A 25,456-nucleotide genomic window follows, 5' to 3' on the forward strand; every position below is an offset into this window, starting at 1 on the left:
TTTTCTATTACAATTCAAGTCTGCTACTTGGCCACTTTGTAGATAATATTAATATATAATATTAGGTGAACGGAACCTCACGAAACCTCACTAAACCTAAGCAGAGTGAGAAAACAAGGAGAAAATGATATTTTGTTGCTAATTAGAAGGGTTTTAATGATATATCAGAGGATTATAAGTAGTTAATATAGATAAGGTAGGGAATGAGTGGCTGGCTCGAAAAAAGCAGTGAAAATAATGAGATATACAGGTTATTAGAGTAAAAAAAATAATAAGTAGAGTATAATAGAAAGATGAAGTCACTGGAGAATATAGTATTTGCATTGCATGATTTTGAAGCAGTTAATCCAGAAGATTTACCGTTAAAGCGCGGAGAACAGATTTTTGTTTTAAAAAAAGATGAAGGATTTAATGATGGATGGTGGGAGGTATGTGAGATTTAAGGAAAAATATTAAGGATAATATATGAATAATATATGGATAATATATGGGATGAATATAAATGGAATATAATATGATATTTTTATTTGAAAAAAAGAAGTTAAAAGAGTTGTTTTTAATAATATGATAGGGTCAAAATACGGAGGGCCGGAAGGGATTATTTCCAGTTATATATACTATGTCGTATTCAGAGTTAGTTAAAGTTCTTTCAGTTGAACCTCTTACGCCAAAAACTCCGATAAAAAATGCAAAAGTTGATTTAATGAAAACTACTATTTCGAATATAGATGATTTATTATCATATATTGATCGGAATGGTTTTAAAAATATGAGTCTTGAAGATTCTAATGTGAACATTTTGAATTGGACACCACAAGAGGTAGCATCATGGATTGAATCGAAAGGATTTGGATCGGTAGCAGACAAATTTATTGGTATATAATTTTTTATAAGGGTAATTTTTGTTTTAAAAAGATTTTTAGAGCATGAAATAACAGGGGATATTCTAATTCAAATGGATTATTCACATTTAAGAGAGATAGATATTTTTAGTTTTGGAAAAAGATTTGAAATTGAACGTGAAATTAAATTACTTCGAGATTCATTGTCTATTGCAGCGGAAAAACATATAAACGAGAGGGTTGTATTAATATATTTTTTATATTTATAATCTTATTATAAAATAGCTAAAAGATGATACACAATCTTCTCAATCTATGATTACAGCTAGAAATTTTCACTCTGAAAGATCAGACTATGCGCAATCTATGCGTAGTGTATGATTTATCTATGAAATATTTTTTAAGGTTTTTTTTTTAATTATTTATAGATTAATTCGGCATCAATTAAACGAGGATCATATGAAAACAGTTTTTTACATGTGAATAATCTATCTGTTGATCAGTCCTATAGAAGTTCTCGGAATGGGATACCTATAGATGAAGTTAGTGTTGTTTCTAAACACTCCTTAGATCAGCCAACTTCTATATACAATCATAAAATTGAAATGTCTAATGGTTCTGAATGTTTAGAATCTTTAAAAATGCATTCTAAGGATTCTGAAGCTACTGTTAATAGTAAGAGTTCATGGAAAGTTACTAACAAATTGGTTCGTGCGTATAAAAGGAAATCTAAATCTTACGTTATGGTTGGTCGTTTACAGAAAATTGACAAGGGATTTGATCATAAAAAAGCAGCAAGACTTTCTAAACACATGAGTCAAGATGTTTTAAAAGCATGTCCATATGGAAATTATAGGCAAATGGATACTATAACTATGTTGAAAGAAATACAATCTTGTAACACTGCTTCTAGTAAGACTTTTAAAGTAGAAAAAGAAGCTTTAAAAACACCTTTAAAAAAGCCAAGCAAAGTATCCATAGCTAAAAAATCTTTATTAAAAAGAGATCAAAAAGTGCCAACTGCTATAAAAGAAGGTATTCGGCATATTTCTGTACATGATGCTATAAAAGAAGCTGATCATTATGGCTGGATGCGTAAAAAAACAGAAAGATATGGGCAATGGAAACTTAGATTTTTTTGTTTAACTGGAACAAGACTTTCTTATTTTTATACTGAAGATGTAAATAAAATCCTTTTAACTTATCCTTGTTAATATGATTAGGATATTGGTGAAAAGGGTTTAATCGATATTAATTCTTATCGTGTGGTTTCAGTTAATAATCGGTTTTTCTATGGAGAGAGGAAATTTTGTTTTAAAATTATTCCTCCTGTTCCTGGTACTGCTAAAGGTATTAACTTTACCTCGCCTAAAGTTCACTATTTTGCCACGGATACATTAGAGGAAATGAAAGAATGGGTTAGAGCACTTATAAAAATTACAATTGGCAGAGATAATTCAGGTATATATTCGTTTTTTTATTGTTTTTTTTTTTAATTTAATTTAGTACCTGTCTTATCATCTTGTAAAGTTCCGACTATTTCTCTCAAAGCTGCTAAAGAAAAAATGACTGCTAATATTCTTATGAACGATAAATCTGAGTGCGAATCTTTAAGTGAAAACGCTTCTTCTAAAATAACCTCTTATCAAGAACATCCTTTATCTTCTGATTTAATTAACCCTTATCACTCCGAAAACCTTCTAGATCATCTAAATCCCACCGAAACTAGTAGTTTTATAAGCGATATAAAATCTGCTTGGGAAAATGTTGAAGTCTTCGCTAACACCACTCAAGAATGATTTATTTCATTCATTCATTCATTCATTCTAATCTTTTCTAATCAACTTTTAATCAATTTCTAATCAGCTTCTAATCAGCCTTATTAATCATATCATATAAATGTATTATTAAATTTATTATCTTTAAAATCTATTCCTTTATTACTATCATTTCTTCTCTTTTTTATTATATAAAAAATATAACTACAATTCACTATCTTCTAATTTACTTTATTTAACTATCTCTTAACTACGTGCGATTTACCGAAAACTTCAAATTTAACTGTAGACTATGAAGAAGATCACTGTCAATGTGAAGGCTTCAAATGATAAGAAATATGCAATTGAAATAAATACAGATGCAACTATTGAGGAATTTAAGCAGTTAATTTCTAGTAAAACAGATATCACACCAGAAAGACAACGATTGATTTATAGTGGAAGAGTCTTAAAAGATGAAGAAAAGATAGAAACATATAAGGTAAGGTTATAAAAAGGCTTTAGAATAAGCTATATTAGAGATTTGAAGACAAATATTGATAATAGAGGGTTAGATATCAGATGGACATACGGTTCATCTTGTTCGAGGAGCGGGACCAGTTCAAAGTGAGAGAGAAGCGACATCATCAACAACGGCGGCATCTCAACAGATTCCAAGAACTATATCAGCAGGAACGGGTGTAAATAATCCGTTTTCAGCGCTTATTAGTGCGCATTATGCAGGACAAGTTCATCTTCCGCCAGTATCAACGTTTGGACCGGATGGAGGGATGACGAGTTTTCCTCCTACACCAGAACAGCTTTCGCAGGTGATGGGTCAACAAGGGATGCAGGAGGTTATACGGGAAATGCTTTCTAATTCTCAGCTTATGGATTATATTATTAACAGTAATCCGCAGCTTCGAAATGTTCCATCAGGAATACAAGAAATAATAAGAAGTGAGGAGTTTATTCGTATTATGTCTAACCCAGAGACGATACGACAGATTATGGAAATGCAAAGAGTATTTGGTAATATGGGAATGGGAGCAGGAAATCTATTTTCAACATCCAATGAGCCAAGAACGGAAACAGCATCAACATATCAACAGCAAGTGGCATCGGTAGATACACAAAATCGAACGGAATCAGCAGGACCTTATTCGAATTGTAGTGAAAATGAATCAGCACAACAAAATCCTGATTCTACAGCTCTTAATAATTCATTTGCTGCGATGGTATCGTTATTGTCTAATTTGGGAGCTCAACAACAAAGCACAGATGTGCCAGTGTTTGATCCTGTTGTATTCCAATCATTTCTTTCTGGTTTGATTCCTCAGCAACCTCCGCAACCTCAGCATTCGTTACCGCCAGAAGAACGTTTTCAAGAACAATTAAGACAACTAAATGAATTAGGCTTTACAAATTTTGATCGTAATATTCGAGCACTTGGACGAAGTGGTGGATCTGTACAAGGAGCTATTGAAGCAATGCTGGATGGCGATGTTTAATATATCTATTACTGAATTAGGCTTTATTTTCATAAGTTATTATCTCTATTAAGTGCTTTTACTATTTCTTTTCTTTTTTTTCGTTCTATGAACATATAATTGCCATGTTTTCAAATGGCATACAATTAATATAACTTTTTTTGTATCCTGGTTTTGTATTTTTGTCAAATTCCCGGATTTTAAAAATGAGATATTATAAATCCTTTAAATTAACTAAGGATTTTTCGTTCTTATGTTTTTAATATAAGCTTGTTTTGAATTTGCTTGTAAATGATATAGTCTTTTATTTTATAATATTACAGAAATCGATCTTTTTTAATATTCATATGCTTTTTTGCTTTCTTTGTCAAAATGTATAAATCATGTTAATTGAATTTTAAATAAAAATTAAGTTTTTTAATAAATTTAGAAAATTGCTTTTCATTATTTTTTAAGCATAGCTTTAAAATATATTAAAATGAACAAATATTGAACATTTAATTATATTAAGCTATCTCATATAATCATTTCTTGTGTACTAATTTCAAATTGTATAATATTTTTCCCTGGAAGCACAACTAAGCCTATTGATCGTTTTTTCCCTATAAAGATCCTCGGTTAAATATTGTTGATAGACTTATACCAATCAATCACCCTTGTTAAATTCTTGTGTATTAGAAAGAATCATTGTTCCGTCTTTATCTAGAACAACACATTTAAGCTATGATAATTGCTTTTTAATTATACTTTACCTACGCAGACGAATTTTCCGATAAATATTCGAGAATCTGAAAGTGTTACACGAACAATCTTTAAAAGCCATGTTTCTAATATTTTTTTGCCTTTCATAAAAAAAATTTTTAAAAAAAAAAGTTATTTTATAAAAAAATTAAAAAGATTTTAAAGATAATTATGGCATAAAAACATTATAAATAATAATTTACTCTTATAAAAATGAACTTAAAGCCTTTTATTGAACATATCTTTCCTAAACTATTATATATTTGTACTATTTAAAAATTAATATAATTTAAAATTATTAATTTGAATAAATATAATTAAAATATCTTATTAATAACTTATAAAATAAAAATAATTATTTCTTTATTACAATATAAATTATCTCTTCATAGGGTAATGCAAGTGTCTATTAATAAATTTAAAGAAACTTGCGACCATAATGAAGATATTTGTCCTTTAATAAGGATTTTTCTTGGCATGCTTTTTGACTCCAAAAAACACATTCTAGTCTTTAGAATAGTTAAAGACCATGTTCATTAGAGCTTCGAAAGTGCCTAGTATTTTATGTTTATAAGAAAATTATAGTATAAGACATATAATTCTGTAAAAAATGTATCTTAATAATTTATATGTCACTAAAGTATTTGATATGTATTTAAAAGCTCAATAATATCTACAGTATTTGAAAGAATATAAAAAATATTGAGGATTATGTAAAATTAAGGAAAAGAATTTTTTAAATTTATAGCGTTTTTTTTTAAGTTTAAATGTTGAGCTTTAAAAATTAATTAAAAAGTTATTTAAGTTTTAATGACTTTGGAGGATGAAGATAATGCATCTGAAGAGGTAAAATAGCATTTTTATATTATAAGATGACTTATCAAAGTATAGAAACTTTCTTATGAAGAAATTTGGGACGATTCTATGTTAATCGCAGCATGGGATGCAGCGGTTCATGAATATAAGGTTTTTTGAGAGAATAATATTGAAAGTAGATATTAAGTTGTTTATAGACATATCATTCTAATGTGTAAGAATGATATTTTAATATAAAAAAAATAATAATTTTATATAGAAATCAAGATGATAATAAAAATTTAGAAGAAGAAAAGGTGAATAATGAAAAAGTTATTTTGAATTTTTTATATAAATAGTCTTTATATGTTTTAGAATCAGATTTTCAAAATAATTTTAATAGTGAATCTCGTAATTCAATAATTTTAAAATAATTTATTTCTAAATATGATAGCCAAAGAAAATATAAATGAAATTGATTCAGATGAGATATTTAGGATTGCTCAAAATAATGATTCAGAAAGAGATTCAGAAAAAACAAAAGATACATTTATAAATTCGACTTCCATTACACCTCCTCTTCAAATTTTTAATAGTATGTTTATAATTTTTGTTATAAAATTATTTAATAAGATTTAGATGATCATGTTTTAAAAAATCTTTTAATGAGCTGGTATTACGCTGGTTGTAAGTATTTTGGTTAATATGACATTATCTTATATAGAGTAGATTATACAGGATATTATACAGGTCAAAACTCCATAAAAAATGAAAAAGATCTATAATTATGATCCTAAAGCATAACGCATTGTTAACGCCAAAATGTAGAGATAATTTTATAGATCAATGTTAATATAACCTATTTTATTAATATATATATAGGTATATTATTAGGCTTAGTAGATTCAGAATTCAAATCATTTTTGTATTAAAATAATAGACTATACAGACATTTCTTCTTGTAAGGCTTTAATTTCTGCATCGTCATTATCTGCTTGAATAAATTTTTTATATTTTTCCGTATTATAACCAGGTAATTGTGTAGGCGGTTTTTCCGCTCCAAGCATTTTTTCATCTAATTCTTCTTGTTGAATTCTTTCGAGTTCTTGATTTAGCTCATTTTCATCAAATGTTTCTGACATTCCTATAGGTCGAGCTATTAGTTCGCCTATTTCATTGTGATGATCTATTTGTTCTCTTATATCATCCATTATAGAGTCTACTTTATCAGGTGTTCTACAATAAATATATAAATAAATGATGAAAGGAACGTTATAGTAAACGTACATTCCCTTAGATATTTGTTTCATTGCAGATGTACTTTGTTTTATTGCTTTTGTTATTTCGTAGTTTATATTCGCATTTTCAAGAGTAAATAACGTTTGTTCAAGGTTTATTCGTATTCCCATAAGTTTTTCTATTTCATTTTCAAGAAGTTTTTTTCTTTTAAGAGCTTGCATGGCAACTTTTTTTAACATAAATATAAAATTCTAATAATAAAACAAAATAATACCTGATTTATTAATATTTGCATTTTCTTTAGCTATAAATAAAATAAGTTCTCTAATAGAAATAATATATTTTTAAAAAATAAACTATACCTATATTATCTTGTTCAATTATTTGTTTTCTCCAATGATTTTCCTTTTTATCTAAAGTTTCTATCATTTCCTTCGTATTAAGGATTGCGTTCTTTGGAAGATCACGTTTTAATGATGGCCTTCCTGTAAAATAACTCCACCATGACATTTTTTAAAGATATTTAATAGTTTAAAATTTGTAAAAAAAAAGTCGATTATTTTATTTCTTCTTTTAAATAAATATAATATCTTTAAATATCTATTTAAAAGAATATTCTTATTTAATTATTTTCTATCTTTTAATATTATGATTGCGTTTATATCCTAAATATGTATTTTTAGATCGATTTTAAATCATAAATAATATGATTATTAATTATATATAATGATAGAACATGTATTTTTTTAAAAAATTATGTTTTAATACCTGAATAAGATCTTGAAATTATTTAAACTATTTTATTAAAATATAATTTTTTTTTTTAAATATAGATTATTACAAATAAATTAATATAAAAAAAAGGGTACATTAAATAATAAAAAAGGGAAATTTATATCTTTAAAGACATTTTTATAAAAAATATCAGTGAAATATTCATTTGAAATATACATTTGAAATAGCTAAAATAAAATAATAATATATTGATGAAAAATTAATATTTTAAAACGGTTTTCTGTTTAACTTAATTATTTTTAAATTTTATTATAAATATTTTTAATAGAAAAAAAGATAGATAGTTTATCAAAAGCTCTATTTACTTAATATAAAAATATTAATATTGAATTTTAAAAAATCAAATTATAAATATTTTAGTTATGCTGAACCTTATCTTTAAGATATTTTAGTATTTTATATGAAAAAAAAAAAATATGTATAAAAAAAGATTGATATTCATTTAAAACTAAATTTATTATTATTTATTACTACTAATTTGATAAAAAATAATTAATTAGTTAGTTAGAACTCATTCTATGAAAACAATTGAGATTAAAATCTAATTATATAGTATAAAACTAAATACTATCGATAAAAATTAACATATTAATATGTTTTCTTAATAACATCTCTTTAATTTACTGATTAAATTTGTTAATAAATTCTAACTATAACATATTTTATTTACGATTTTAAAACAATTTTCGTTTTTACTTATTTATATTTAAATTGTTAAAATTTTTTTCAAAAACATGTTAATTTAAAAGGATTTATATAATAAAAAATACTTATTTTTAAAATGACCCGTAAATTTTTTATATCAACGAAATTTGTATATTAACTAGATTAATTTAGGTGGAAATCAAAGAGAAAATGATAGACTTAGAGCTCAAAAAAAACAAGAAATGACAAAAAAGAAAAAGAAATGCGAAACGAATTTTAAGAATTCCTTGGAACAGTGATTAATATATATATTAAACTGCTCTTTGTAACTTACTTTTATATTAGACAAGCAGAAATTATGAGACAGAAACAAAAACTTCATGATGAAAAAAAATTAATGCAAAGTATAAATAATAATAATAATAAAAACTAGAAAATATTTTTATTTTACTATTTAATAAATATGTTTTTATAAAAGATAACTTTTTATAAGAAACATTTTTAAAGAAATAATTCGTATTATTTCATCTTTTTGTTTAATATTCAAAAAGCATATATTATTTTTAGATATTCAAGAAAGACTTTTAAATATTAAGTTTCATATATGTTTTTATATATTAAATCTTTATATTATAGACATGTTATTAGCAATCGTTTTTTTAAATTTTAATTATTTTATTTTTTAGGAGAAAATAGTTTTAAATAGTTATTTACGGCTATCAATTATTATGTCTCTTCTTTTCGTATGTTTTGTCATTGTTATTATTATTAATTTTATATCTTTTTTGGGTGTAGATGTGATTTCATCTTTGGTATTTTTTATACAATAAAGATTTAAGACTAAGAAAAAAATAGATATTTACTATATATTCTAATTTTCTCCCGTATGAATTATCGTCTACAATAAAAAGATATAGATTACTTCAACGCTCTGCGCTTCAGACAAAAAAAGAGCTTTCTAATACTAGTAGTGTAGACGAGTTTGCTAAATGGGCAAAATTGAGAAGAAAATATGATAAGGAAATTTCAGAATTAGAAAAATCAAGTAATATATAAGATATTTTTAAAATATAATTATTAATATAATTTGTAGCAGCAGAAATGAATAATAAGAGATATTACTTTAATATCAGAATCCGTATAATAATATGGTTATCTACAAATGGCCTGCAATATATTATTCAATGGTATTATCGTAAAATACCAGTGTTTTGGCTGGCAAAAGGCTGGTTTCCACATTATATTGAACGGATTTTATGTTTTCCAATGGCACCTATTGGTATATTTAAAAAATAAGAAAATTACGTTATTAATATTTAAAGGATCTGTTAGTGTAAGTATATGGTTTTTTGTCACCAATCATGTTGTTTCAGAAACATTTTGTATTATAAAAAACTGTTTTTTTGAGAATCAAGCAAAACGTAATATAAACTCTAAAATTCATTCAAATATAGTATCAGAAAAAAAGGAATCATAGGAAAGATATTAAAGATGATATTTTACATGACTTAAAATGATTTTATATAAGAAAATATACATTTTATGGAATTTAAATATTTTTTATGAAAGTATTATTTATTTTTATCATATTGATAATCAATCCCCAACTTTTTTAATAGTTCTTTTTTTTTCTTAAGACGCTTGTTATTTCTTTTCTGCAATCTTATCCATTGCTCTTTGGTTTTTGCTTCTTCAAGACGTTTCATGGTTATCCTGGACCATGGTATTGGTTTAAATCGTTTATTTGCGCCAATAAACATAGATTTATGAAGTTTCTCTTTAGAAATAACAGAACATTTTAAAATATGTCCAAAAAGTAAATAATTATTCATTGCTTTTGCGGCAATTTTAGCTACTTCAGAAGATTCAAATTCTATAAATGCATAATGCTTTGATTTCCCTGTCTATTAAAATCAGGAATATGTTTTAAAAGTAAATATCATACTCTTCTATTACGAGATAGTTTAATGCGAGTTACTGTGCCAAATTGCTCAAAATAATTTTTCATTTCTAGTTCATAGAATCCATGTGGAATTCTTCCCAAATATATTACTTTAGATAATTCCTAAGGATTATTATTTAATTATATATATTTTCCAAAATTTTTTTACTTGAACATTTTGAGTGTCTTTTTTTTGGGTCATTTTATTTTGTAAAAATATATCATCTTGAGGAAAACTTTTTTTATTATTAAAATCATCACTTTCAAATCCATTCAATGAATTGGTATCAGTATTATCTAGGATATTACTATCATTATCTAATAGTAATTTGTTTATATTGGACGTATGATTTATTTGAAAATCTTCTTTATAATCTTTATCCAATAAAGATCCATTTTCATCTACGTTTTTAAAATCCTTATCAAAAGAACAGTGTTTTTTAGATTTATATTCTGCTTTTTCAATTATATTATTGAGTTTCCTTTTTTTTTTTAATTTTAATTCTACTTCATTATTATTCAATAAAGTTGTTTTTTGAATATTAAGTCCTCTTTTTAAATCTAAATAATAAAATATAAGAATTATTTTAGCTATTTTTTACTATTACCTTGAATATTTTTTTGTATTTTTTGCTTTTTTTTAGACATTTGCTTAATTTTTATTAAATTTCTCGATTAAAAAATTATTTATTTAAATAAATTTTTATATTTTTTAGAAATTTATGGCATAAAACACGATTAATTATAACTTTTCACATGTTTGTTTTATTTCCTAGGATTATTCATTCCATTTTAATAAAGAAGATATTTTATCGGCTAAAGCGTTTTTTTTCTAAGCCAACTATTCGGGCTATTAGTTTTCTGTTTTTTTCATCACTAGTTTTTCTTATACTTGAATTATTTTTCTTTTTACCGGAAAATATTATTTTAAAAACATCATCTGAAATTCAAACATCAGAAATTACATTAATAGCTCGACTTGCTCGTTTACGTCGAATAACAGAATATGACCAGAAATTATTAAGTCGATTAAAAACCTTAGATGGGAGATTACTATATATACTCTATGGACCTTCGACTTTAAGTTTATGTGAATGGTGCGAAATTGAGACGCCTTTAACATTTTTATATTATACTATACCACACGTATTTTTGTATTATATACTAAATCTTGGAATAATTTATCTGTCTATATCTATTCTATCTGAAAAAAATAGAAAATTATTAAGGAAGTTAATATTTATCATACTTTTTGTTTTTTTTATTATGGAATTAATTATGTTAAATATATATGATTGGAAATCAAATGCATATATTAATTCGGCCTTGGATATTGATTGGATTCATTGGAACCTAAAGAAATATAGATTATTTCTAATGATAATATTAAATTTATCTGTTGCTTTTATTATTTGGGTTATTAATATTAATACGTTATATCAAACACCTAATAAAGAAAAACAACTAATATTTTCTATTAATAATTTGGAGGAATCAATAAATCGTATTCGTGCTTTAGTTATTATGAAAAGAGCGCTGATTAAAGATGCATTTTTGCAAGAACAAAAAATGAAATTTTATCAAGAAAAGCGTCTAAGTCAATTAAATAATCCTAATATAAAGGATATCAAAAAAAAGATATCTCATGACAATATGAAAAAAATTATGGAAGAAGTTGAAAGTTATGCAGAAAGCTTAATTAAATACATGGATATGGAAAAATAAATATTTTATTATAATATAATTATTAAAAAAATCATACAAGTGTTTATTATGTTGTGATTTCTGTTTTAATATCCACTTATTTTACTCCCATATAATCTAAGAAATACTCTGAAGAAGACTATCAGCAAAATTGTCAATTTAGAATTAATATGTATTGACAAATTATAGTCAATTTGAAAATTTTTCATTAAAATATTATTTTTTCAACCAAAACGACGAGATTTTGGAAGGATCTATACTTAAAATACCTGCTTCTAGATTATTCCATGTCATTTCTTCTTTAAAGCGCTTAAATATAGAATGCAGCTTATTTTTAAACAAACATATTTATTTTTATAATCCATTTCTGTATAATATTTTTATCTAAAGTTCTATATTTTTAACATTCAATATAATTTAAATTTTTTTAATAAAATTTTTATCATTTAATGTACTAAAGAAAGTAATTTACAAAACTAGAAATCTCTTTAATAATTTTATTTTTTTTAATTCAATAGATGATTTGTTTTGTTCTATCAATAATAAAACATTTATAATGAATTAAACTAAAATTACTAATTATAATTAGAAATATAATTATTAAAAAAAATGCTAAATTGCAATTTTCTATATTAATATTAAAAATATCAAGTGTAAAATTATTAACGTTTTATAAGTTTCAAGAATTTTTTAAAATAATTCTTAGTTGTCCCCCATATCTTTACTATGTTGTAAATTAACTAATATTTTATATAAAAAATAGATTTTATAAATATCACATTTTATTTTATTATATATATAAATAATTCCGCTAAATTTTTAGAATCTATTTTAAAATTAAATATAAATAAATTACAAAAGAGTTTATATTAGAATACCAAATTATTAAAAACACATAGTAATATTCTTAATTGTAAAAACTACTTTATTTTACAAGTTTTATATTAAATAATTTTATATTTTAAATAATTTTATATTTTAAATCATCCAAAATATCAAAATTTGTAATTCTTAAAATTTTTATTATTAATTTCACTCAAATTATTTTTAAATTCGCTACTAGGATGTATTTGAAATCAAAGTAATACATTTTTAACTTAAATATTTTTATTTTTATGAAAATCGACGTTTATTTTACGAAAGCGTATATTTTTGAAAATCTTTATAAATTTTGATAATTTAAAAAAAAAAATAACGAATTCTTTCATTAGTTATTATATATATTAATTTTTTTTTTATTCAAAAATTTACTAAATATATATGTCTGAAAAAATATTATCATTTCGCTCATTTTAATAATTTTACTAATTTTTTAACGATATTTAGAATACTTATTTCGAAGCTCATCTTCTAAACTTATTGGGAAAGGCGGTGAATATAAAACAGGTATAAATGTCTTTGCATAAACATCATTTATTTTTGTATCAACTTTATAATCTAATAAATTAAATAATATTAAAGATAATTCCATATATTATTACCTTTATATCTTTGCTCTCGCTCTTTTTCAGTTTTAGGTATATTAGTAGGCCATGGCAAGAATTTATTCTCCCCAGCGATCCATCGTCTCCATGTTAATAATTTTCTATCTTTATTATAAAACAGCTTCCCTTTATTAATATGTCTAATATTAATTCTAAAAATATATTAAAAAACATATTAAAAATCTATAAATTACAATTTTTTAATTCCGTATTTTTCTCCTTGAATTTCTCCGATAAGCCGCACATTTGAATAATGAATAAACATAGGCATTTCAATAACACTTTTTCCAGTATCATTGGTACGTAGCACTTTTGGAAGATATTTTTTACACTAAATATTTATCAAATGTGTCTTATTAATAATTCCATAAATTTATGTTACCAATTTTAATCCTTCTACTTTAAGTCGATTTGTTTTTTTATCGATTTCTATTACTCTTCCTTGTTGGCCTTTATCCTTACCAGTAATTATCTGAACCTATACATAATAATTAATAAATAAATCTTTGCTTTTTTCACTAACTTGCATACTTGATCTCCTACTGCAATATTCCAAAACTTAATTCTATCTTTCGGATGGATCCACTGAGGATCATAACTCGTTCGAGACCCCATTCTTCCATCTCTTAAATTCCCAAACTTCGACCATACGTCTCTTCTAATATGTTCAATACATCGGATCCTTCTTGTCATAAATTATTGATTTTCATTAGCCCTTTAAAAATTTTATCATATCACGAGATCAGTCGGCGTTTATCTTAATATTTTCCGGTTTTCTAAATATATCCGTTTTTTATCAACTACGTAAAAAAATAAATTAATAAATAATTACATAATTGTTTTTGGATTAGAAAATAGACGTAAATAAGATCATTTGAGCCAGTTTTCTTAAGTCCTTTGTTTATATTATATTTATGTGGAACTATTTCATATTTTTTTCACTTATATTTCTTATAAAAACACAATCATATGTAATACAGAATAATAAAACAGATCAAATATTATATAAAAGGGATGATAAAGTAAAACTTATTTCAGACAAAATCAAAAAGCCGGATACCGATCCTTCTTCTTATAAATTAATTGAATTAACGAATCGACTTAGAGTTTTATTGATCAGTAATCCAGACACACTGAGATCAGGAGCAGCATTAGATGTAAAAGTTGGCCATTATAGTGATCCTGTAGGTTTATAAGAGGATTTTCCATTTATTTATTTCTTCTTAGGATGGTATTCCTGGTGTTGCGCATTTTTGTGAGCATTTATTATTTATGGGCACAAAAAAAGTTAGTTGAAATATATATTTGATATTATTAATATTTTTTAGTATCCTGGAGAAGATGATTTTTCTGGATATTTGAGTACACATTCTGGAAGTTATAATGCGTATACCGGAACAGAAGATACAAATTATTTCTTCAGTATACCGCATAATTATTTTGAGAAAGCATTAGATATATTTTCTCAATTTTTTATTTCTCCTTTGATTTCAGAAAGATCGGTAGAACGAGAAGCGCGTGTTGTTGATTTGGGTTTGTTTTTCATATATTTTGTAGAGCTGTTGAGCTTACAAATTCAAGAACATAGAAAGAATCTGCAAAGTGATGAATGGCGTTTATTTCAACTCGAGAAATCCATTTCTAGTCCGAAAACTCCTTATCATAAATTTGGTACAGGAAACTACAAAACATTAGTAGAAGATACAAGAAAAAAAAATATAAATATTGCATCTATAGTTTCCAAGTTTTTCCAAGAACATTATTCTTCAAATTTAATGAAGCTTGTTCTTTTTTCATCAAGTTAAAAAGATTTTTTTAATTTTATAAATCTTAATTTTTACTTTTTATTAGAAACTCTTGATGAACTCGAGAAATATGCTGCTACATATTTTTCAGATGTTCCTGATAAAAATCTTGAAAGACCTAAATTTACTGAAGAGCCATTTGGAAAGGATGTTATTGGGGTAGGCATTTTTTTTACTAAATAATGAAATTCTTATTTTTAGAATCAATATTGGTATAAACCGATAGCAGATAAAATGACAATGGAACTCGTGTTTCCTATAACTTCTCAGATTCATTTATATAAGACAAATCCTACTCTTTATTTGAGCTATTTTTTACGTTATATTTATAATTCTTAATATTCTTATTTCTAAATATTGTAGAGCATGAATCACCTGGTTCTATTTTATACTTCTTGAAGAGACAAGGATGGGTAACTTCTTTGAGGTAAACTTTTTTAGAGTTTCTGCATTTATTTATACTTTTTTTAGTGTTGTACATGAATATATAGTCTCCAATACAGATAATTTTAGAATAGGTATATCTCTTACTTCTCAAGGACTTGGTATTATTTTTTAGTTCTTAAAGAAAATGAAATAATTTTTTCTAGATAATTATGAAGACATAATTGGACTATTATTTAAATTTCTGAAAATGCTTAAAGGTTTGTTTTGTTTCAATTAAATTATAGCGCTAGAAAAAAAACAATAGATGAGGGTCCTCAAAAAACATATTTTGATGAGTTGATTCAAATAGATGAAATATTTTTTCGTTTTCAGGATTTGCCGCAATTAACTTCATATGTTTCAGACTTAGCAAGAAATATGCAGGATTTATACCTAGATGATGTGGATATATTGAGGAATACGTATGTTTCTGAGTATAACTCTACACATATTACGCAGTTGCTTGATCAGTTACGTGATGATAATTATTACCTTTTTATTTCTACCAAGGATCGACCTGATGAATGGGACAAGAGAGAACCTTGGTATGACTCAGAGTATAAGGTAGAGTCTTTTAGTTCTACATTATTGGAGGTATTCCTGAAGATTAAGGTTATTTTGCTTTTAACAGATAATAGAAAACTAAAAATTATACTACAAAATATAAGTTGAAATTACCAGAAAAAAATGTTTTTATTTCGGAAAAGTTCATTACGAAAAACGTTTCTACTAATGTAATTTCCATGATTTATTGATCATAATTTGACTTTTTAGAAAACAACTAAACCTGTTCTTTTATATTCTGACGCTAAGCTTCGTTACTGGTATAAGGAAGATGATACATTTTCTACGCCTAAATCATCTGTATTTATATCATTTAAAATGTATTAGCAAAACTATATTTGAAATATTGTTTACTAAATGTTTTAGTCCTGATTATTCTTCTTCACCTTATGAAACTGCTCATTCGAGGTATATTCCTAATATACTAATGAATTATTCTAAAAAATTATAGTGTCTATGTTAATATGTTATTTGATTATATCTATTCGACACATTATAATGCTGTTGCCGCGGGTTATCATATTCGTTTATTATCTAGAAGCTATGGAATTTTCTTGTCTTTATATGGCTTTAGCGACAAAATACTTGTATTATTTGATGAAGTCGTTAAATCTATGGCCAAATTTTCACCTTCCAACACTTCTTTCGAAATATCTAAACAGAGGCTTGTGGATTCCTATGTAACTAAGGAGTATTCAATGCCTTTTACATATGTGGCAGGTACTTTTCCTCAATTACACAATCCATTCCTATGGCCTTCTTCGGATATCTTATATGCACTAAATTGTAATTCGTTTTTAAAAGTTAATTTCTATTAATTTTTGATTTAGTAATGACCTATAATGATATCTATCATTTTCATTCAAGGAGGTTTTCTTCCATATTTTATGAGGTATTGGTAGTTGGTGTGGTTTCATACGTAAGAAGTCTAATATTAATTTACAATAATTGATTTTCTAGCAAACACCATATTTATTTGAGTTATATTTTCGAGATCTTTCTTCTAAAGTTCAATATCCGTATCAAGTTCTTCCTCCTCGATCCTTTGTTATTGAAGAAGGTCAATAGTTTTGCTCTTTTTTTTACATATTTAATACATTTTTAGGAAGTAATTATATTTACGAATTAGCTTTACCGAATCCTCTAGAAACAAATTCAGCAATTCTTTATTCTTTACAATTTGGATCATCAAAAGATCCAAGATTAGTAGCAATACTTAATGTTATCTATACTCTTATTAGATCGCAATTGTTTGATCAATTGAGAACAAAGGAACAATTAGGTTATGCTATTAGAAGTATGTTTTCTAGTGGAGATGCTCTATTAAGGTATTCTTTTATGTATTTTTACGATCTTTGTTTAAATTTATAGTTTTTTTTTCATTATTCAAAGTCAAAGGGATCCATATTATTTAGAACATCGTATCAATGCATTTTTATATAAATTTGCAGTTTTTATCGATCACCTAACTGATGAAGAACTTAAAGGTTATATTGACTCCTTAATTACTTTGACTCTTCCAAATTATAAAGACATTTATGAGGAATCGTCTACGTATATGTATACTATTTTAACAGGGTTTTATGATTTTGATTTTAGTAAATTGTGATAATTGATATTTATTTGTAATTAATGATAATTTAGATTCTAAAATGATTGCTGTTTTTAAGGAACTAACGAAAGATGATATAAGAAATTTCTATTATGCGCATTTCTACCCTAGTGCTGCTAATCGGAGAAAATTATCTATTCATTTAAAATCGCAAACTTTAGAAACTGTTTCCGTTCGAGATTTGTCGCCAAAAAGGTTACAATATTATTTTAAATGCAACGGATTAGTTCTCTCATTAGACGAAATTTATAACCTAATAGAAGCTATTCCTACATTAGCAGAATTTGAGAAAGAGATAGAAAAATTGCTCAAAGAAAAATATCCAGATAAGGATGTTTCTACGGTAGTTGCGCAAGCTTTTGAATATCTTAGGAAATTATATCAGAAATTAAAGGAAGATACTATTAAAGATTACGATGCAGTACATTTTACAGATATAGCCGTATTTAAGAATTCTTTAAAATTATCGCCTGCACCTCTTCCTATATTAGACTGGAGTAAATATAAATCTAAAGTTGTATAATTTTGTTAAAATTGGAATTGTGTTTTTATGATTGAAGTTATATAGTTTTACTAGGATTGGAGTTATGTAGTTTTGGGGAGTTAGAGTTATACGAGTTTATAAATCTTGAATATATCATTATATAATATCTTTTCTATTATTATTTTTATTGCTCAAAGTTTGAATTATGTTCAATGTAAAGTTTTCTGCACGGTTTTTATCATATTCCTATAAATTTTTACCTTTTATTACCAATATTTCTCCATTGCCTGATGTTCATTCTGGCAACTGGATATTGCTTATCTATTTCTATATGATGTATAATTGATGAAAAGCACCTTTTTTATGTTTTTTTCTGTAATTTAAAGTAATATAAGTGAAAATAGAGAAGATAATGTGTTCAATTAAACTAAAAGTACATGTCAAACATCATTAATCGAGTATTCTTTAATTAAAACTAAAGATCAGAAGTATTGATTATAAATCAATATTGAAAACAATGCAATGATTAAAGAAAAAAATTAAGAATTAATTATTTGAATGAAGTTATAAATAAGAAAGATACTAGATTTAAGGATGATAATATAGTATTAAAAGTAGTAAAAGTTCGAAATGAATTGAAATAAATGTTAAAAGTCGGTAAATAAAACAATTCAATAGGATGAGAAGGAATATAGAAAAAAACAAAAAAGATTATTTTAATTTATAATCAAGATTTGTAATGATTTTTATTTTTAATAGTTTTTCCTAATTTTTTAAAGGTTTATAGAAATTATTGTTGAGGAAGAGAAATTCTTGCTTATATTTTGAAAGATCATAACGATGATGATGCTTATAAAGAAAAATTTAAAGAATATTGTGAAGAATTGAGAGATATAGATTCAGAATTAAATGAAGTTTATAGCAAAGTTAAAGAAATTTCTGGTAATATAGAACAAAAATGCAAAAACCCAGAACTGAAGATTCATGGAAAAGTGGACGATCTTTGTAATTATATATATCTATTTACGAGTATTGGTATCACTTGTAAAGATTGTAATGAACACATACAAAAATGTTTGTTTTTAGAATTTACAAAAATTCATGGTATTCAGACTACTGCAATTACTTTAAAAAATTATATTATCTATACGAGCAAGAAAAAAAGGGAAGCGAAGTTATTCTTAGAGCTATTGACACTGGTATTACTGAATCTAAAGATTTCTAAGAAAAAAAGTAGGAAATTTGTCCAACATTGATTAAACAAGGTAATCATCTAGCCTCAATATGCCTTTGAGATATTTCATTTGAAAAAGTCAATAAAAGTATTGATGATTTTTGTGATTCTTTAAGTGATCTCCTTAACATGGAATTGTGAATAAAATTAAAGATCCAAATGAAATATTAGTTCAAGAACTCTGTACAACATGGGATCCATATTGTCTCCAACTTATGGAGAATTGTCCAGACACGTTAAAAATGGTTCCAATAGCCCTGATGGAAAAGGAGTCTGTCTGCAACTGAAAGAGAATTGCAAGCCATTTTTGGATAAAAAACGATTGGAGGATGGACCATCAAAAGAAAAAGTGGAACCGAATGAGGTGATAAAAATAAGAGTCCCTGATATAATAAAAATAACGTTATTGGGAGTAATTGTTATGGGGATGTTGTAAAATGAATAAGAAAAATGGCATTAGAATGAAAAGTTGTGTATATTCATTGTTTATATATAGATGAAAATGAATGAAGAATTGAAAAATGAAAATTGCTCTTGAATTATTGGAAAATTGTTACTTAGTTATTGGAGAGCTTGTCCTTGAGGTAGTTTTTATACTTTGTAAGAGTCTAGATTGAAAGAAGGTTAGAAGGGATTTGATTGAGATTTAGAGAAAGTTTTATCAAAGATAAAAAATTGGATCAAGTTGAAATGTTTTTTGAGTACTACATATGAAAGATGAAAGGTTACGTTTAAAAAGGATTCATTATTTATTGAAATGCTACAATTTTTCTTTATATCCTATAATTAATATATTTTATTTTATAAATTCTGTTTATCTTTTTTTGAAAAATAATAATAATTTTAATACTATTTATAAACAAAATGTAAGAAATAAAGATAATCATACAAAGAAGAATTTATTTGATATAATTTTTTTAAAACTATTATAATATTAATATTTTTTAGAAAAATTTCTAAATATATTTCAAATTATTATATTTTCATAAAATTTATATAAACATTAAATTCAAAGAAGTTAGAAAGCTACATTTTTTTTAAAATAACATTATAATATATTTAATTTTATACAAAAAAAAAAAAATTTTCTGATTCGAGTCAAAATATATCGAAGTTAGAATTTCGAAAAAATTAGAAAATATATTTTAATATAAAGAAAAATGATTAAAGAAGAGATAAATAGTAGAAATAACCATTTCAGAATGTTATAGAAGATAATATAATAAATGTAGTTATATTAGGTTATTTTCTTTTTTAAAAAATATCATTAAAAACAAACAAATCAGAGTTATCATTGATTGTTTTAAATCTTATAAAGAAAACATTTTTAAGTTGAATAGTTTCAATATGTAAACTAATTATATAATAAAATATTTAATTATAAAATATTAAATTATGAAATATTAAATTATAAAATATAAAATATTTTTATATCTGTTTTCCGAAAGATCAGATAATTTTAACCTATTTCTAAAAAAATAATAATAATAATATCAGAGAAAGATATTTGTTGGTTTTTTTTATTAATATCTTTTTTAAAGAGGAATGAGGCTCTCTTCCTTATTACTTCTATCTCTTACACTTATAATACAATATATAAAATCTAATGAACTTCGTGATTCAAATAACGCGGCAGATGATCCAAAGTCTTATGATCCTTCACAAATAAAACTCGTTGAAGAAAATCTCGAAAAATCTACTTTAGATGACAATAAGTATAAAGTTATTAAGCTACCGAACGGTATAGAAGTGGCATTGGCTAGCGACCCATCTGCATTTCTAGCATCTGTATCTGTGGCTGTTCGTACAGGAAGTAAAGATGATCCTGTAAGTTTTTATAAGCTTTCTAACTTAAAGAATCTCTTATATTATATATTAGAAGGATTTTCCGGGATTGGCACATTTATGTGAATATATGCTTTTTATGGGTACAAAAAAAGTATTATTATATTCATATTACTTTATTATCATTTTTAATATAAATAGTATCCTGAGAAAAATGAATATGCTTCTTTTGTTTTAAGTAATGGCGGTTCTTTTGATTCATATACAGCTCTTGAACGTACTGTCTTTATAACTGAAATCAATCATAAATATCATTTTGAACTACTTAATAGAATCTCTAATTTTTTTATTGAGCCCTTATTCAATGAAGAATCGATAGAACGCGAAACACATGCCATTAATTCGGGTATTTTTTAAATAGACATACAAATAACATTAATAAATATAGAATATGAGGAACATCGTTCTAGTTTAACTAAGCTTAAATTTCACTTTTTTAACTACATCTTAAAAGATACCGGTTATTTTCCGGAGTTTACTACAGGCAATCGTCAAACATTGTTTTCTAAACCTAGAGCTTCGAAAAAAAACGTTAGGGATGCTCTTAATGATTTTTTTAAAAAAAATTATCGTTCTTATGATATAAAAGTGGCTATATATGGGAATGGTATGGAAGTAGATTGTATTTATATGCTTTCTTAATAACTGCATCTATAGAATCACTTGATGTCCTTCAAGAATGGGCGGTAAACACATTTGGTCAGATTCCAAATTCAGGTGCAAGAGTTGTAAATGATATCAATCCATTTTCTCTCATTTCTAGGGTGAGGCATGTTCTTTTTTATTTATATCTAATTATTTTTATGTAGAATCATCATTGGTATAATCTTACTAATTCATCTTATGCACTTGATCTTGCTTTTATTGTCCCAAGTACGGCGTCTCACTATAAATCGGTTCCTCAGCATTATTTAAATTATGTTTTTTGTTAGTAGCTTAATTTTGGTATTTTTATTTTTAATAATGTTATTAGCTTACTCAGGGCCTCGCACTCCTGTCCATCATCTTTCGAGTAATATCTTAGCTTCGAAAATTGAGTAATACTTTCTCTTTTCATGTAGTTATATTAATATTTTTATAGAATTACAAGCGTGCCATATTCTTCGAAGTATGATATTCTCTTTTTCACTTTCACTCCCCAATATGTTGGGCGATGTATTTTTTTTCTAATTTTAAATTGCATATTTAACTTTGTTTAGTGTTTTATGAGCAAATAATCAAAGAATTTTTCAATTGTTTAAAATTCTTCCAAGGTTTTTTTATTATTTTAAATAAAAATTATTCTAAAGACATTTATATTAGATAAAGGGCCGAATAAAGATGTTTTTGAAGATATAATGAAAGCTCAAAATCTTAATTTTAAGTATTCTTTTAAAGACTCGGCTTCTAAACTTGTTGAAAAACTATCCACGGCTATGTTGGCTGATTCTTTGCCTCGTAGATATTTATTAAAAAAAGATGTTGCGAAAGAATATGATGAAAATGAAATTAGTGAGCTTTTTTCTGAATTGAGATATGATAATTTTATCTCTTTTGCAAATACTGTAAGAAAATCATATAATGAAACGGATCCCTATTATAAATTCTTATTTCGAAAAGAAAGTTATAAAAAAGAATTACTACAGGTAATGAAATAATTTGTTAATTATTATTAATTATATTAGGGTCTTCAAAACTCTTCAGCCCCTGAATTAGTATTTCCTCCTAAGAATATTCATATTTCTGAGCCGAAAATTACTTTGGAAAAATTAAATGAGGTAAGTTAGTATTATTATATTATTTCTGACAATTATTAGTCTATAACTAAACCGGATCTCTTGAAAAAGACATCTCTTTCCACTCTTTGGCATAAACATGGTAGTTTATTTTATTCTCCATATGCAGTTATACGTATTTTATTAAGAAAGTAATATTATAGAATTAATTGTACAATTAGTCTTATTTTATCTAGTCCATCTTTCAGTTCAACTCCAACAAATATACTTAGGATGAGGTATATGCTCAAATAATATTGGATTATTTTTTATAGATAATAGGCTTTTAGTACATTACATATATGTGTTTGTTAAATTTGATATTTTCTTTCTTTCCATGGTTAACACACATCTTCATATTGAACCTTCGCAACAAGGACTTATAATAACGCTTTATGGATATTCAGATGGAATGTTGGAATTAGTTAGTAATATTGTAAACGTTTTAAAGGAAGTAAATCTTGATCAACAAAGCTTTCGTGATTTAAGACAGACTCTTCTTTATGTTTATAAAGAAAGAACTTTACTAGGTCCTTCAGAATTTTTGGAAATTGATATAGACGATGTTCTTCTTTCAGAAAGACAACCTTTAAAAAACATGTTGTCTACTTTAGAAGGTAATATATCGCTTTTTATAGAACTTACACTTCTAACTTTATATATAGGATTTCAACATTATGAAGTTAATGCTCATTTTTATCATTTATTGTCCAATCTCCATTTTGATATTTTAATAACAGGAAATATTAATCAAGAAGTGAGTCGCATTTATAATAAAATTATATAATTAAACTTATAGGATGCATCTCATGTTCTTGATATGTTCGAAGAACTTAAACCACGTCCCTTGATATCTTCTCAATATAGTAATGCACGTTCAATAACTTTAGGAAATGGTTACTAAAATTATTTATATTATTATGCATAATAACATTTTAGGTTCTGATTATTTACATCTTTATGAAATAACTAAAAAGGATATAAAATCTGGACTACTTATGTATTTTGAAGCTACTGAAATGAATGATTCAAGAAAGACCTTGTTACTTTTTCTATTATACCTCATCCTACGTGAACCTATCTATTACGAATTAAGAATAAAAGAACAATTGGGTTATGTTATAAGAAGTAGTGTAAAAACTTCGAGAACTATTCTAGGGTATTTTTTATTTTATTTATAATTTATTCTTAATTTCATAGATATTATTTTGTACTTCAAAGTGAAAGACAGCCACATGTGCTGCACACTCGAGTTGAAGCATTCTTAGATACAATGCATACTAGACTCCTTAATATGACATCTGAACAGTTAAATATTCATTTAGAAAATCTTGAATACTTTTTAAATAGGAATCCTTTAGACATTCTATCTGAAAGTTATCGTATCTGGAATGAAATAGCTCAAAGTACTTATAATTTTGATTCAAGTAAATTTCCCTTAAGATTATTTTTATCTAATATTTTTCATAGATGAGGAACGTAAGAGCGTTGATCTTATAAAACTCAATGATATTGTACAACTATTTGAAGAAGTCTTTTATTCTAGAAAGCGAAGAATTTCATATTATGCATTATCCCCTACTGGTGCCGATACTTATAACGTTTTTGATCTACCACTTGATAAGCTTTCTGAATATTTGACTACTAAAGGAGAAAATCTTTCAAAAGACCAGCTTTCTGAATTTGTATTACTTTCCCATGATATCCCGAGTTTTCGAACTAAATTGACTCAACATTTTTCAGCTGCGAATAAAAACAAAACTGTCGTAAATTCCTTACTTGATGGGACGTTTACTTATCTCGAAGAGTTATATAAATCGGAAAAAGAAAAAGTCTTTGAAACTTTGGATTTAATTGAAGATTTAGCATATTTTAAAGCTAATATGTCCTTCTCTTCAGCTTTTATTAATAGGACATTGTGGAGTAAATTTTATAAATAAAAATGACTTTTGGATTATCATAATGGATAACATGTTTTATTAATTTTTAGTTTTTTTTTATATAAATTAAACTATGTACTATCATATCAATTTAATGTATATTATTATACTAGGGTTGGGGTATATAATATAACTTTGACACTTATTTTTTTGTACGGCAAATTTTACCTTTTATTACCAATATTTCTCCTTTGCCTGATGTTCATTCTGGCAACCGCATATTGTTTTTCTGTTTCTGTATGATGTATAATTGATGAAAAGCACCTTTTTTATGTTTTTTTCTGTAATTTAAAGTAATATAAGTGAAAATAGAGAAGATAATGTGCTCAATTAAACTAAAAGTACATGTAAAATATCG

General features: G+C 25.3%; 13 protein-coding genes across 13 annotated transcripts; 9 read left to right on the top strand and 4 right to left on the bottom strand.

Moving 5' to 3' along the window:
* Positions 1–248: 248 nt before the first annotated feature.
* T552_03293 (hypothetical protein) lies at positions 249–2,687 on the top strand. The gene is made up of 7 exons (XM_018371802.1): positions 249–428; positions 572–875; positions 924–1,081; positions 1,128–1,217; positions 1,271–2,023; positions 2,066–2,303; positions 2,349–2,687. The coding sequence occupies exons 1-7, from the start codon at positions 294–296 to the stop codon at positions 2,639–2,641; spliced, it is 1,971 nt and encodes a 656-aa protein (XP_018224604.1). The 5' UTR covers positions 249–293; the 3' UTR covers positions 2,642–2,687.
* A 179-nt stretch (positions 2,688–2,866) lies between these two features.
* On the top strand, positions 2,867–4,154 carry T552_03294 (hypothetical protein). The gene is made up of 2 exons (XM_018371803.1): positions 2,867–3,101; positions 3,175–4,154. Exons 1-2 carry the CDS (start codon positions 2,913–2,915, stop codon positions 4,108–4,110), a joined length of 1,125 nt encoding a protein of 374 aa, XP_018224605.1. The 5' UTR covers positions 2,867–2,912; the 3' UTR covers positions 4,111–4,154.
* A 535-nt stretch (positions 4,155–4,689) lies between these two features.
* Positions 4,690–4,938, bottom strand: T552_03295 (hypothetical protein; the record flags this gene model as incomplete). The annotated part of the gene is made up of 2 exons (XM_018371804.1): positions 4,690–4,810; positions 4,837–4,938. The coding sequence occupies 2 exons, from the start codon at positions 4,936–4,938 to the stop codon at positions 4,736–4,738; spliced, it is 177 nt and encodes a 58-aa protein (XP_018224606.1). The 3' UTR covers positions 4,690–4,735.
* Positions 4,939–5,640: 702 nt separating this feature from the next.
* Positions 5,641–6,329, top strand: T552_03296 (hypothetical protein; the record flags this gene model as incomplete). The annotated part of the gene is made up of 7 exons (XM_018371805.1): positions 5,641–5,676; positions 5,722–5,796; positions 5,844–5,860; positions 5,906–5,942; positions 5,985–6,036; positions 6,080–6,220; positions 6,265–6,329. 7 exons carry the CDS (start codon positions 5,641–5,643, stop codon positions 6,327–6,329), a joined length of 423 nt encoding a protein of 140 aa, XP_018224607.1.
* Positions 6,330–6,520: 191 nt separating this feature from the next.
* On the bottom strand, positions 6,521–7,420 carry T552_03297 (hypothetical protein). The gene is made up of 4 exons (XM_018371806.1): positions 7,227–7,420; positions 7,139–7,168; positions 6,913–7,090; positions 6,521–6,861 (listed from the first exon to the last, which is right to left on the bottom strand). Exons 1-4 carry the CDS (start codon positions 7,372–7,374, stop codon positions 6,567–6,569), a joined length of 651 nt encoding a protein of 216 aa, XP_018224608.1. The 5' UTR covers positions 7,375–7,420; the 3' UTR covers positions 6,521–6,566.
* Positions 7,421–8,400: 980 nt separating this feature from the next.
* Positions 8,401–8,737, top strand: T552_03298 (hypothetical protein; the record flags this gene model as incomplete). Its single annotated transcript, XM_018371807.1, has 3 exons — positions 8,401–8,447; positions 8,497–8,599; positions 8,650–8,737. The coding sequence occupies exons 1-3, from the start codon at positions 8,441–8,443 to the stop codon at positions 8,735–8,737; spliced, it is 198 nt and encodes a 65-aa protein (XP_018224609.1). The 5' UTR covers positions 8,401–8,440.
* A 251-nt stretch (positions 8,738–8,988) lies between these two features.
* On the top strand, positions 8,989–9,827 carry T552_03299 (hypothetical protein). Its single transcript, XM_018371808.1, has 4 exons — positions 8,989–9,116; positions 9,160–9,349; positions 9,398–9,583; positions 9,627–9,827. Exons 1-4 carry the CDS (start codon positions 9,033–9,035, stop codon positions 9,779–9,781), a joined length of 615 nt encoding a protein of 204 aa, XP_018224610.1. The 5' UTR covers positions 8,989–9,032; the 3' UTR covers positions 9,782–9,827.
* A 2-nt stretch (positions 9,828–9,829) lies between these two features.
* On the bottom strand, positions 9,830–10,930 carry T552_03300 (hypothetical protein). The gene is made up of 4 exons (XM_018371809.1): positions 10,855–10,930; positions 10,416–10,807; positions 10,250–10,369; positions 9,830–10,208 (listed from the first exon to the last, which is right to left on the bottom strand). The coding sequence occupies exons 1-4, from the start codon at positions 10,892–10,894 to the stop codon at positions 9,876–9,878; spliced, it is 885 nt and encodes a 294-aa protein (XP_018224611.1). The 5' UTR covers positions 10,895–10,930; the 3' UTR covers positions 9,830–9,875.
* Positions 10,931–10,956: 26 nt separating this feature from the next.
* T552_03301 (hypothetical protein) lies at positions 10,957–12,012 on the top strand. Its single transcript, XM_018371810.1, has one exon. The coding sequence runs from the start codon at positions 11,003–11,005 to the stop codon at positions 11,969–11,971; it is 969 nt and encodes a 322-aa protein (XP_018224612.1). The 5' UTR covers positions 10,957–11,002; the 3' UTR covers positions 11,972–12,012.
* A 1,204-nt stretch (positions 12,013–13,216) lies between these two features.
* T552_03302 (ribosomal protein L24) lies at positions 13,217–14,174 on the bottom strand. Its single transcript, XM_018371811.1, has 5 exons — positions 13,966–14,174; positions 13,817–13,912; positions 13,629–13,765; positions 13,432–13,586; positions 13,217–13,387 (listed from the first exon to the last, which is right to left on the bottom strand). Exons 1-5 carry the CDS (start codon positions 14,125–14,127, stop codon positions 13,263–13,265), a joined length of 675 nt encoding a protein of 224 aa, XP_018224613.1. The 5' UTR covers positions 14,128–14,174; the 3' UTR covers positions 13,217–13,262.
* A 128-nt stretch (positions 14,175–14,302) lies between these two features.
* Positions 14,303–18,557, top strand: T552_03303 (hypothetical protein). The gene is made up of 19 exons (XM_018371812.1): positions 14,303–14,618; positions 14,662–14,721; positions 14,763–14,967; positions 15,016–15,234; positions 15,286–15,398; positions 15,441–15,558; positions 15,603–15,666; positions 15,711–15,784; positions 15,830–15,883; positions 15,931–16,259; positions 16,304–16,399; positions 16,440–16,549; positions 16,596–16,637; positions 16,681–17,015; positions 17,060–17,148; positions 17,190–17,289; positions 17,335–17,557; positions 17,601–17,827; positions 17,874–18,557. Exons 1-19 carry the CDS (start codon positions 14,349–14,351, stop codon positions 18,362–18,364), a joined length of 3,219 nt encoding a protein of 1,072 aa, XP_018224614.1. The 5' UTR covers positions 14,303–14,348; the 3' UTR covers positions 18,365–18,557.
* A 1,192-nt stretch (positions 18,558–19,749) lies between these two features.
* On the top strand, positions 19,750–19,995 carry T552_04210 (hypothetical protein; the record flags this gene model as incomplete). The annotated part of the gene is made up of 1 exon (XM_018372261.1): positions 19,750–19,995. The coding sequence occupies one exon, from the start codon at positions 19,750–19,752 to the stop codon at positions 19,993–19,995; it is 246 nt and encodes an 81-aa protein (XP_018224615.1).
* A 1,062-nt stretch (positions 19,996–21,057) lies between these two features.
* T552_03304 (hypothetical protein) lies at positions 21,058–25,144 on the top strand. The gene is made up of 19 exons (XM_018371813.1): positions 21,058–21,386; positions 21,439–21,498; positions 21,546–21,750; positions 21,793–22,011; positions 22,062–22,168; positions 22,214–22,331; positions 22,378–22,441; positions 22,486–22,559; positions 22,604–22,657; positions 22,707–23,029; positions 23,069–23,161; positions 23,201–23,310; positions 23,356–23,397; positions 23,441–23,775; positions 23,824–23,915; positions 23,958–24,054; positions 24,098–24,317; positions 24,359–24,585; positions 24,629–25,144. Exons 1-19 carry the CDS (start codon positions 21,105–21,107, stop codon positions 25,096–25,098), a joined length of 3,192 nt encoding a protein of 1,063 aa, XP_018224616.1. The 5' UTR covers positions 21,058–21,104; the 3' UTR covers positions 25,099–25,144.
* Positions 25,145–25,456: the final 312 nt, after the last annotated feature.

This window comes from Pneumocystis carinii (assembly GCF_001477545.1).
Source record: "Pneumocystis carinii B80 chromosome Unknown supercont1.15, whole genome shotgun sequence".
Taxonomy (NCBI): Eukaryota; Fungi; Ascomycota; class Pneumocystomycetes; order Pneumocystales; family Pneumocystaceae; genus Pneumocystis; species Pneumocystis carinii.

Bases quoted from the DNA above. Each gene is read 5' to 3' on its own strand.
- T552_03304 (XM_018371813.1), top strand. From the start codon at position 21,105: ATGAGGCTCTCTTCCTTATTACTTCTATCTCTTACACTTATAATACAA. The intron at 22,442-22,485 runs GTAATACTTTCT...ATATTTTTATAG, and splicing joins ATCTTAGCTTCGAAAATTGA to AATTACAAGCGTGCCATATT. The intron at 24,586-24,628 runs GTAAATTTCCCT...TATTTTTCATAG, and splicing joins TACTTATAATTTTGATTCAA to ATGAGGAACGTAAGAGCGTT.
- T552_03294 (XM_018371803.1), top strand. From the start codon at position 2,913: ATGAAGAAGATCACTGTCAATGTGAAGGCTTCAAATGATAAGAAATAT. The intron at 3,102-3,174 runs GTAAGGTTATAA...ATAGAGGGTTAG, and splicing joins AAAAGATAGAAACATATAAG to ATATCAGATGGACATACGGT.
- T552_03299 (XM_018371808.1), top strand. From the start codon at position 9,033: ATGTCTCTTCTTTTCGTATGTTTTGTCATTGTTATTATTATTAATTTT. The intron at 9,350-9,397 runs GTAATATATAAG...TATAATTTGTAG, and splicing joins TTCAGAATTAGAAAAATCAA to CAGCAGAAATGAATAATAAG. The intron at 9,584-9,626 runs GTATATTTAAAA...TAATATTTAAAG, and splicing joins TTTTCCAATGGCACCTATTG to GATCTGTTAGTGTAAGTATA.
- T552_03293 (XM_018371802.1), top strand. From the start codon at position 294: ATGAAGTCACTGGAGAATATAGTATTTGCATTGCATGATTTTGAAGCA. The intron at 429-571 runs GTATGTGAGATT...ATAATATGATAG, and splicing joins TTAATGATGGATGGTGGGAG to GGTCAAAATACGGAGGGCCG. The intron at 2,304-2,348 runs GTATATATTCGT...AATTTAATTTAG, and splicing joins AATTGGCAGAGATAATTCAG to TACCTGTCTTATCATCTTGT.
- T552_03303 (XM_018371812.1), top strand. From the start codon at position 14,349: ATGTGGAACTATTTCATATTTTTTTCACTTATATTTCTTATAAAAACA. The intron at 16,638-16,680 runs GTATATTCCTAA...AAAAAATTATAG, and splicing joins TATGAAACTGCTCATTCGAG to TGTCTATGTTAATATGTTAT. The intron at 17,828-17,873 runs GTAAATTGTGAT...ATGATAATTTAG, and splicing joins GTTTTATGATTTTGATTTTA to ATTCTAAAATGATTGCTGTT.
- T552_03297 (XM_018371806.1), bottom strand. From the start codon at position 7,374: ATGTCATGGTGGAGTTATTTTACAGGAAGGCCATCATTAAAACGTGAT. The intron at 7,169-7,226 runs GTATAGTTTATT...TTTTATTTATAG, and splicing joins AATTGAACAAGATAATATAG to CTAAAGAAAATGCAAATATT. The intron at 6,862-6,912 runs GTACGTTTACTA...TATTTATTGTAG, and splicing joins AAACAAATATCTAAGGGAAT to AACACCTGATAAAGTAGACT.
- T552_03300 (XM_018371809.1), bottom strand. From the start codon at position 10,894: ATGTCTAAAAAAAAGCAAAAAATACAAAAAAATATTCAAG. The intron at 10,370-10,415 runs GTAAAAAAATTT...AATAATCCTTAG, and splicing joins AAGACACTCAAAATGTTCAA to GAATTATCTAAAGTAATATA. The intron at 10,209-10,249 runs GTATGATATTTA...TGATTTTAATAG, and splicing joins AACTATCTCGTAATAGAAGA to ACAGGGAAATCAAAGCATTA.
- T552_03301 (XM_018371810.1), top strand. From the start codon at position 11,003: ATGTTTGTTTTATTTCCTAGGATTATTCATTCCATTTTAATAAAGAAG.
- T552_03302 (XM_018371811.1), bottom strand. From the start codon at position 14,127: ATGACAAGAAGGATCCGATGTATTGAACATATTAGAAGAGACGTATGG. The intron at 13,766-13,816 runs GTAACATAAATT...ATAAATATTTAG, and splicing joins AAGTAGAAGGATTAAAATTG to TGTAAAAAATATCTTCCAAA. The intron at 13,587-13,628 runs GTAATTTATAGA...ATATATTTTTAG, and splicing joins AAATACGGAATTAAAAAATT to AATTAATATTAGACATATTA.